Source organism: Canis lupus, chromosome X (assembly GCF_003254725.2).
Source record: "Canis lupus dingo isolate Sandy chromosome X, ASM325472v2, whole genome shotgun sequence".
NCBI lineage: Eukaryota > Metazoa > Chordata > Mammalia > Carnivora > Canidae > Canis > Canis lupus.
This window is the reverse complement of record NC_064281.1, coordinates 97,123,450-97,133,940: the sequence shown is the minus strand read 5'-3', so window position 1 is coordinate 97,133,940 and position 10,491 is coordinate 97,123,450. Positions and strand designations below refer to the sequence as shown.

Here is a 10,491-nt window from a genome sequence, read left to right as displayed (position 1 = left end):
TTGCCACCAACCAGTCCTTGTGCAGTTTACTCCTCCACTCTGGCCTCAGGCAGTTCTGACCCACACAGCCTTTAGTCTATTATCTGGTCCCTGACACCTGGCCATGGGCCCCTGGGGTGAAGTACCACTGCACTGTGACTCTGAGTGGGATGGGGTAAGGCACTGACAAGGATTGGGGTTTTATAGGTGGTGTGATGGGGCCTTCACCTGGCAAGCACCAAGGTGTGAAAGGGAAAAAAAATTAATGAATATATTAATTAAAAATAAGCTTATGGGTACAAAGTTTCAGTTATCCAAGATGAAAAAGCTCTAGGGAACTGCTGTACAACATTGTGCTTATAGATAGTAATGTAGTAAAATTTCAGTTAAAATTTTAAGAGGGTAAGATCTCATTCTGTCTTTTTAACCACCATAAAAAATAAGGTCATAAAATATTCTCTACAAATCTATGTAAAGGATGTTTAAAAAACCTATCACACCTATCTCTGTGTACATACATGGAATTAAATACATAAAAATGTACAAGTGGTACTTCTCTCCAGTGGTGGGATTATGGTTAAATGTTTTTTTTTTCTTTTTCTGCATTTTCTGATTTTTCTAAAGTGATATCAAGCTACATTTATGATCAGAGACATACTCAGAAAATGCTTTCTTCTGTTTTAGATCTCCTTGGTTCTCTCTTGCATTTCTGAAATCAAAGAGGACTGGCCCCATCAGAAGACAAACCTCCTGTCCAGGATCAGACATCTTCAGTTGAAGCATGGTTTTATCCTCAAAATGATAATGTTTTATCACTTCCCCCATCCTAGTCCCTTGGTCTTTACCTCACACAATTCTCTTATCCCTAAGGGATCTTGAGGAATGCTGAGCCCTTTGTTCCTGTCCTTTCTGTCCCCTGAGGCTACTGCCTCCTCTTGCCTTATCACAGGAACCTTTTCCATATCCCACACCTGTCAATATGCTAGCTGCAGATGCTCCCACAGGATCTGCTCTTATTAGAGCCACTTCTTCTGATTCTGCTTTTGCTAGTGGAAGTGGAAGGGGATAAATGATAGGTGGTATATTAATTGTGGAAATGGGAATGGGATTTTAAGGCGCTGCTCCTGTGAAGGTCTAGTAGTGGATATGAAGTTAAGAAATGGGTGAGAATGTGGAGAAGGGGAGGATATTGCTATGATTCTCCACTTGCTCCACACAGAATTTTGCCTCTCCCACACTGAAGATCTCACAGAATCTGAAAACCTTCTTCCCACATCCCCTACACTTTCCTGTTCAGAGAAATACCATATTACTCTTCCATCATAAGTGCCTGTAAGGCTGCGGTACTAGGCCCATCCCTACCATCAATAATAGTAGTAGCTGCTGCAAGCCCTGGTTCTTTTTCCTCTTTCTCCACCACCATTTGAACTCTTCCTATACTGTGCTCACACTAAATTTAGATCCAGCAGGAAAAATATCTGCACATGCTCATCTTTCCAAATGCACAGGGGACATTAGGATCTATAGTATATCATAGTATCTCCTCTACTCCCCTTCCTTTTTTTTAATAATAAATTTATTTTTTATTGGTGTTCAATTTGCCAACTTACAGAATAACACCCAGTGCTCATCCCATCAAGTGCCCCCCTCAAAGCCCGTCACCCATTCACCCCCAACCCCCGCCCTCCTCCCCTTCCACCACCCCCAGTTCATTTCCCAGAGTTAGGAGTCTTTATGTTCTGTCATGTGTTTGTTCCCCATAACAGCTCTCTTCTATTCCTGCATTCCTATCTCAGGTAATCACGGCCCTCTCTGTTAGTCATCTCTGAAAGAAGAAAGATTTCCAATATGACAGGATCATTTTTGTTGTCCACTCCCTCATCTCACTATCCCAAAAAGGTGTCCAGATCTTTGTTCCCCACTTATGCCAAAGGAAATTGATGCTGTCAGCCTATTTTTGGTTTTCTATAATCCTGATCATCTTGACCAAATTTTTCTAAGGGAGCAAAGAATGACTTAGAGAACAGAGAGAATAGAGAGAGATCACTGTTTATTATATCTAAGCCCTCTTTACTCCCTACCAGGACCCCAGGGAGAAGGTAGGGCCCTAGAGTGGAATGGCTGCTTGGTGTATGTAGGGAAATGGACCCTAGGCATTAGGGCTTCCAACATTAGCAGATACCTCCAAACCTCACTGACCCTGGAGAAGCAAACAGGCCCACCTTCAATGTACCATCTGGACTTGGCCAGTAAGGGTAGCAAGGTTAATCACACAATGTACTGAAGGTCCCATAAAAACCCCTTACCCTTCTCATTCTTAGGTAATTTTCATTATGACAGAGACCCTCTCATTGAATGAGACTGAGCTTTCCTTTGCCTCAGTGGGATAGGAGGAATATACAGATTTAAGCTGCCACTTCTGACCAACCTGCCCCAAGATACACATTACATAGAAGACATAGCAGACCAGTGCACACTCTTTATTACTAATTAGGATCAGAAAAACCCTGGCAGAGGTTGAGCTTGGTGATCTGGACAGATCTCATGGGGGAAACTACAACATTTTTGTTCAGACTAAGGTTCCCACACCTTCCCACGCCCTCTGCTCCACCTTGGCTGTCTTCTTACTTATAGCAGCTGCCTTAGAAGAGCAGAGAGCCTTGAAGAGAATACACCAAGTGGAGGAGAAAGGTACCAGGTGCATTCTCCAGAATGCTTGTCCCAGTCCAGTATTATTTTTAATTCAATCCAAGAGAAGTATGATGTCTGTCCTTGGACTCCATCTTGTTCTTCATCCACTTTTGACTGGAAATGGGCTTAGGATGGAGGTAGTCAAGACTGAGGGTTAAAAAAAAAAAGGAAAGACTGAGGGTTTAAGTGTGTGGCCAATACTCCCTCAAGCATTATATTTCAGTCACTCAGTCGTCTTTCAGGCAACCAGAAAAATAGTTTTCCCTCTCAAAGGAAGAAATTAGACTTTCAGAAAAGTCCTGCCTGCACTTTGTGATGCCACTTTCCCGATCTTTGCCACTGCTAGTTTGTTTCACCTAGGAGCAATGAGATGAGAAGTCTGGTAAATCTTCTCATGAAAGTCTCTGATATTGCTCCCAGAACTGCAAAAATATCTAACTTGTTTCAATTGGGTTTACCCAAAGGCCATGCTATACACAAGGCAAATAAATTACCTCTGATCTCAAATTATGCTCTCTCCTATCATATAAGCAAACTCACCAAAAAGTTATGATGTGTGCACTAAATATTAACATATGGTTCTAGTTCCCAATATACATTAAATAATCAATAACTATGTTTAATGAATTAAATGTGATTCATCAAATTTGCTATTATCTATAGAATTTAATACTGCAACACCCTCTCAACTCTTCCAAATTACTCCCTTGTATCAACAGAGAAATTAAATTCTAACAAAATCGTTTTGCCTTCCTTCCCCCCTTATGAGCGCCAAAGCATCTCTTCTTCCACGACTCCCTCTCACTCTTCTCAGCTCCAGCCAATGAGGGTCTCCATGAGGTTTGGGTGAGCCAGAATCAAGGTGTGATTTCTTTAGACTCTTGGGAGATCTCCTAATGGGATGGATTCAACTTCTTCAGCAACAAACAAGTTCTGTGGGGCTCAGAGATGCAAAAACAGGCCCTCACCTATAAAACTTAAAAACAAGAAGCAAACATGAACGCTGTGGTAGTTTACAAATGAATAATAGCATTTTCAAGGCAAAACAGTGCTCCTAAAATTCAATATGGTTATAACTTGAAAAACACATGGTTGTTCATAGCCAATGACATAATATTTTCAGGAAAAGGAAGTTAATAAGAAAACAGAAAGGACTGAAAAAAGGAAAAGGCTTCATGACTTTAGCCTCTCCAAGGTGTCAACCAATCAGCATCAGCTATTCAGAATCTACCACCTGCAAACCTAACTGCAATTAGGAGAAATCCTCTATTTATTTTTATTTTTTTTTTAATTTTTATTTATTTATGATAGTCACAGAGAGAGAGAGAGGCAGAGACACAGGCAGAGGGAGAAGCAGGCTCCATGCACCGGGAGCCCGACGTGGGATTTGATCCCGAGTCTCCAGGATCGTGCCCTGGGCCAAAGGCAGGTGCCAAACCGCTGCGCCACCCAGGGATCCCGAAATCCCCTATTTAAAATGTGTGATACTCAAAAAGTAATCTATCCTTGTTAAAATAAAGGTATAAAATAAAAACATAGGTACATATGTGCTTGTGTGTATGTAATCAGAATGATGAAAAGTGATTAATTTGTGTAATGGGATGATGGACAATTTAATTTAATTTTCTATATCATAATTTTGATTTTCAAATTTTCTGTGAAGTATATGAGTTACTTTTTCATGAGGGGGGTCTTAGGAAATTGGTTTTTCTTTGGAGTGTTTCCATTTTTACTTACCTTCCTAAAATTAGTGAGTCTGTACTGGGTCCAGGCCTCTACTCTCACCAGCCACACAGACTTTCTTACATTTATAGCAGGCCTTGCGCCATGAAAAATTAATGGCTTTACACCATGGGCAGTCCCAATTCTTTGGACTGCATACTGAGGCAGGCTTCCCCTGGTGTTGGGAATCCGAGGCTTTTTCCCCTTTTGGTTGCTTGGCCTTCTGCCCCTGAGAGTGCTGTTTCTTGGGGCTTTTTCTGGCACCACTGCTCCTGCTGCTTCTCAGTGGGGATGTCCCCTGAGGCCTCTCTGGATCTTCTTGGCTGTGGTTCTTGCTGTTCTCCGGGGAGTACTTCTTCTGGGGCATCACTGGACGTTTCTTCTGGCTGGAATTTCTGTCTCTCCGGGGTGCTGTCCCCTGAGGTCTCTCCAGATTTTCTTTCTGGCTGTGGTTCCCGATCTCCAGGGAAGCCATTCCCTGGAGACACACAGGACCTTCCTCTTGGCTGTGGCTTCTGCTGCCCCTCAGGGGAAATCTCCCCTGGGGGATCTCGGAATATTCTTCCTGGTCATAGCACCTCTGGTCACAGAGTGGGACCATCTGTTTCTGGGCCCTCACTGCAGCCCATGGACCAGGTGGGACCAGAGGAGGCATCTGAGGCGAGCCTACCGGTGCTGCTGTTGTTGCTGCCGCTGCTGCGTCTGCTTCCACGACTAGTGAGTGCGGTAGAGATGCCGAGTATGGAAATCCCATAGGGAATGATGCAGAGAATGGAAATGCATGTGACACCTGCACTGGCAGAGAGGATTGCATGACCTGGGCCCAGGAGCTCGGGGGTGCCTGCACACGAAGCACAGTTGCTGGAGCTGCTTCTGGAGCTGCCGCTGGAGCTGTCATCTGGCCCTCCGAAGGCTGCACGGCCTGTGCTCCTGCAGCCATCATCTTGCACTGCTCATCCACATCCACTGGCCATGCTCTGGCTCCACGCTGTTTGGCTCGTGACTCAGACATGACTTCCTGAGGTGGCTTGTCAGCCAGGGCCGATTTCTCTGCCTGGATCAGCCGTCGGCGCAATACATTCCGCTCATTCGACACCTGCTGCAGAGCAGCCCTCGCGCATCGAAGCTGTGCAGCCATCTCCTTGCGCTCCCCTCGCATCCGCTGTAGCTCGGAGGCCAGGGCCCAGGCGGCGGTCTCCCGCTCCTCCATCTGTTCCTGCAGCCTCCGGATCCGGCGCCCCTGCTGCTCCCGCTGCCTTGCGGCCCCGCGCACGCCCAAGGCCAGCGCGCTCCAGGCGCAGGCTCTCTGGTGGGCGCGCGGCACCCGCGGGTCGGCCAGGACCCCCCGAAGCCGGTCCTCCACCTCACTCCACGGCCGTGAGCGCAAGGCCGCGTAGAACTCCGGGCCGCCGCCGTTCAGGAGGACTTCGTTGTTGATGAACCTGACCACCTCGGCGTGACGGAACCCGCTGGCGTGGTCCCCGAAGTCCACTGCCATGGCCGCCGCGGCCTAGCTGACCCCCGCCTCACGGACTCCGCCGCCCCTGCCGCCGCCAGTGAAGGTGGGTCCGCCCTTCACCTCCACACTCAGCCCTACTGAAGTCCTTTCCCAGTCCTGGCCTCCTCCTTCATTTCTTTTCTCCTTCACGCCTTTGTTTCTCCAAGAAAAAGAAGAAGAAGAAGAAGAAGAAGAAGAAGAAGAAGAAGAAGAAGAAGAAGAAGAAGAAGAAGAAAGAAAGAAGAAAACAAGTGAATTCTCTCACCACACCAACCCCCAGTGCCTGAAGGGGGACGGTGGCGTGATGCGTCAGACGTAAGAGCTCTGAGCCACGTGCCACCGCAAGGTATGCTGGGACCCATCTCCCGGGGCCACGGGCCCCTGGAGTCTGAACCGGGTGAAGGGCTGCGCTGTGTACTACAGTGAGCCCAGACAGTGACAGAGCACATTAGATTCATTGGAAATCATAATACTTGTCACTCATGCACAGAAGGGCTTGGATGGGACTTTCAAACACACACACACACACACACACACACACACACTCCCAGTCTAAAAGAAAGGGTCGGTCAGAAAAGGTCAGAGAACTTCTGAGGGTGAGAGGGAGAGAGTCAAGGAGGAAGCTGGGGTTGCAGGACCCTGTTCAGGGAGATAAATAGGGTGCAAGTCTGGGGTCTACCCAGAAAAGGAGCAAGATAGTGTTGAGTGAAGGCTGTGGTTGCAGTACTGCTGTGGGGAAGGGAATGAAGCTGCACCTTGGGGCAGCAGGGGGAACTAGGTGAAGAAAAGCAGAATAAGCCACCCCAAAATATGCCACTTTGGCACATTACTTTGAGTAAAAGTTACTTAAGAAACAGCTGATCTAAGCAGGACACTCTAATCCTCCTTTGTTCCCCTGAAAGGAGGAAATAAATCGCCCATGTGAAGTGTACCCTCTCTCTACCCAGAGAATAGAAGGCACCCTTGCCACCAGAAATAGGGAATGAATTTAAGGTTGAGAAGGCTGCATAAAACACCTTATTACTTCTTCACTAATTTATAATCCCAAACTCAAACCTCTTTGCCTTGTCAATTCTTTACAATTTTTTTTGTCTTGAGGTTATAAAAGCTGCCTACTTTAGTCACTTTTTTTAGTCTCATATTTATATAGAGTTTCTGTATGTATGAAATTAAATTTGTTTTTCTCCTGGAAATCTGTCTTATGTTAATTATTAGGCCAACCAAAGAACCTTGAAGGGAAGAAAGGAATAGTTCTTCACCTCTACAGTTTTGGCACCTGACGTGGGGCCCTCCACTACCTAGACGTTGCTCACTCTGAAGCTGCTGAAGCTGTGAGATGCTGGGAGTCTGGCAAGAGCCCACAGAAGGTAAGAATTCTTACCACATCGGTCTCCTGGATCTCTACTCACAGAGTCTGGTGGAAGTGAGAGTGGTGAGAGTCCTTTTCTTTTTCTAAATTTAGTTTAACAGGGAATATATATATATATATTTAAATATATATATATTTTTAAATATATATATATAAATATATATATATTTGTGTGATCAAGTTCTTGGATATATTTACTTGTAAATATTCATTATGAGTACTCTTGTTATCTATTAATCTATTTCCTCTCAGAGATGGTCATTGTTTTCTTTTGTCTCTGTCCCTTGTAGTTTTTGTCATAAGGAGGGAAACCATAGGGTAGGATGCTTCACAAAATGGTGAGTTCACAGTTCTCACCAGACTGGCATCTGTTTAGACAAACTTGGCTGTGGGTTCTTTATGTAAAAATCAGATGAGGTTTTCTTTTCATCTTGTTCTGTCCTGAGAGTATGGCATTGTGACCAGTAAGAATATTCTCTCTGGTCTCTGGCAGCCAGAAGGTACAAGTACTGACTTGCATTTGGTAGCTAGCCAAATAGGCTGGGAATCCAACCTGTGAGGTCACAGGCAGCATTCTCTTTGTCCAAATGTGCCAGGTCTCAGGGGAGTTTGTCATAAGGTGACCCAGTTCATAAGCGGCCTTTGTTGTCTAAACCACAGTTTTCTTGTTAGTGCTGGAAAAGTATCATTCTAGTTGCACCTGCTCAGTGGCACAAATTAGTGGATCTGCAACTGGAGGCCGTCTCACATCTCATGGAAAACTGGATACACCATTTTCACTACACCACTCATACTACTGGTGACAACAAAAGTTTTGCTTTCTTAGGCTAACTCTGGGAGTGAACCCTTTGGATCTTGTGAGGGCTGCATCTTTTGTACTCTCTTTTGGGATACCTCTTATGGTCATGGTTAAGCTATAAAATGTCTTATTGGTTTGAGTCTCTATTGAAATTAATATGAGATCATACTCATCAATGCCAGATAATAAATCCTTTGAATTAGAAAGACTTCTGTATTTGAAAAAAAATTAAAGAGCTCTCATCCTAAACAACTGCCTTATTGGTACCTATGGAAAGACCAAATTATAAAGTGGATATAGAAGAGGATAATTACTAGCCTTAGGGATTCCCCTAACAAGATTAAAGAACAGAAATTAGACATAGAACAAAAATTAAAGTCCACATCCAACATAAATTCCTCTTTTTAAAATCCAGCTTGTCACTAAATTATATACCAGAAACAAATATTACATTGTATGTTAACAAACTGGAATTTAAATAAAAACTTTAAAAATCAAATAATAAAATCTAGCCCTGTCTCCTTAGCTCCTAAGACTCCTCTACCTTTCCCAGAAAATCCCTTAAACATCAAGCTGCTTGTTTTAACCTCTCTTTCCCTATAAGATTTACAAAGAGCACTCTAGTCTGATCTCCAGGTGTAGGCTATACATGTTATTCCTGTAAAGGAGGAAAGCCAGGAAGTGAGTTTAGCAGAAACACAAAGATAGGTGGTGGGATTCACTTTACCCTGTCCCTTACAACTACTCCTGCTCTCCAGGGTTCTCAAATAGGGATCATTTGTATTTCCAATGGGTGCAGTAGGACAAATCATATTTAAATAGGAAAGAACAGATTGGATTTCTGGTGACAGATTCAATGGTCAGAAAGGCTTTCCTCTTTGGCAATAGACAGGGCCAAGAAAGAAAGGGAGGAAATAAGCTAAGAAGGTACAGTGAGAAAAAGGTATACAGGTCTGGTCATTTTCGGAAAGCTGCCTCCTTCAGCTGTCATCTGCTTCAATTCTTATAAATCTTAATTTTCAGGTCATTACTTGGTGTACAGATCTAATCAGGGTTTGATGCTTTCTGTAGATGTGACATATGGATTCAAAGATCTGTTCTTGGGAGTTTGGCAGCACAAGGGTTGGTTAACAGTATCTGATAGAGGTCTTTCCATCAGGGTTGAAGAGAGTGTTTCTGGACATGTCTTTTCCAATGATGAAATTTCTGGGCGCATGGTGTGATGTTTGAGGTCTTCGTCTCCGGGGAATGTTCTGTGGAAAGACTGTTCTTCTAAAGAATGGTTATTTTCAACAGAAACAATTAGGCCTTTGCAATATTAAAGTATATTATATCCCCCTTTATTAACTGGATCCAAAGAAGCAGGAGCCAAGTACATTGACCATCCTGTGATTATCTCAAACAGTGAGAGTTTATGAGGTCCAAAAGGAGTAGACTTGAAATTTAGAACCACTAATGGCAGTGCTTTTGGCCAGGATATTTGAAGGATCTCTACAAATTTTGCCTAAATGCTATGTTAGTGCATTCAATTAGCCCTAAGGATTGAAGACAGTAAGCAGAGTAGAAGTGTTGTAACACAGGCCAAACTGCACAGACCTGTTAAAGTGAGTTCCCTGATCACAGAACAGACCTGTCAAAGTGGAGTTCAAAGGGGATTCTCCAAGTAGGGATGATCTTTTCTAGTAACATTTTAGCCACAAAAGTAGCAGTCCAGTAAGAAAACATACAAACAATTAGCAAGACATATTTATATCCATGAGATGAGGAAAGCTAAGTAAAATACATCTGCCAAACCTCAAATGGTCCATTGGGAAATTTAAAGTGTCTAGGAGCAATTGCAGACAGCTTTTCCTGAATTATATTTCAGGCAGGTAGGGCAAGCAAAGTAGGCACTCTGTGACCTTATTAATATTTAGCCACCAGTATTGCCTCATAAAGGTTTTTGGTTTATCAGTAGACCAATGATTCATTGCATGTACAGTACTCAGTAATGGGAATTTTAGAGTCTCTGGCAGCACTAGATTATTATTTGGCCTAACCCCAGAATTTTCTTTTTTTATCGAACCAACATTTAGTAGATTTTCAAAGTGTTTTTCCTTTTCTGGGGCCAATTATTGGACATCTTCAGTCAATTTTTCTATATTATTATTTGGGGGAACATCCCTTTGGCCCAAGACAAAGGTTTAGTTGTTCCTTCCTTTGAAGCAGCATTCTTTGCAGAAATAATCATCAAGGTGGTTTCCATGAGTTTCCAGAGAATCAAGTTTGGAATGTGCAGGGACCTTGACACTGACCAAAGTGTCTGCAAGAGTATGACATCTAATAATTCCTGGATATAAAGGCCATTTTTAATTTTGTCCCAACTAGGAGTAAGGAAGCCTTGCTGTTTCCATAGAATTCCAAAGTCATGAGCTATTCCAACATACCTACTAT

At 43.6% G+C, this 10,491-nt stretch overlaps 1 protein-coding gene across 2 annotated transcripts; it reads right to left on the bottom strand.

Moving 5' to 3' along the window:
• Window positions 1–2,033: 2,033 nt before the first annotated feature.
• On the bottom strand, window positions 2,034–6,300 carry LOC112649132 (testis-expressed protein 13D-like). 2 transcript variants are annotated; one of them, XR_004812980.2, is made up of 3 exons: window positions 4,408–6,300; window positions 3,476–3,646; window positions 2,034–2,817 (listed from the first exon to the last, which is right to left on the bottom strand). XR_004812980.2 is itself a non-coding variant. In XM_025431165.3 (2 exons), exon 1 carries the CDS (start codon window positions 5,888–5,890, stop codon window positions 4,418–4,420), a length of 1,473 nt encoding a protein of 490 aa, XP_025286950.1. In that variant the 5' UTR covers window positions 5,891–6,300; the 3' UTR covers window positions 2,035–3,646; window positions 4,408–4,417. The 2 variants fall into 2 exon arrangements, 1 of the variants encoding a protein (XP_025286950.1); XM_025431165.3 differs by having other exon boundaries at window positions 2,035–3,646.
• Window positions 6,301–10,491: the final 4,191 nt, after the last annotated feature.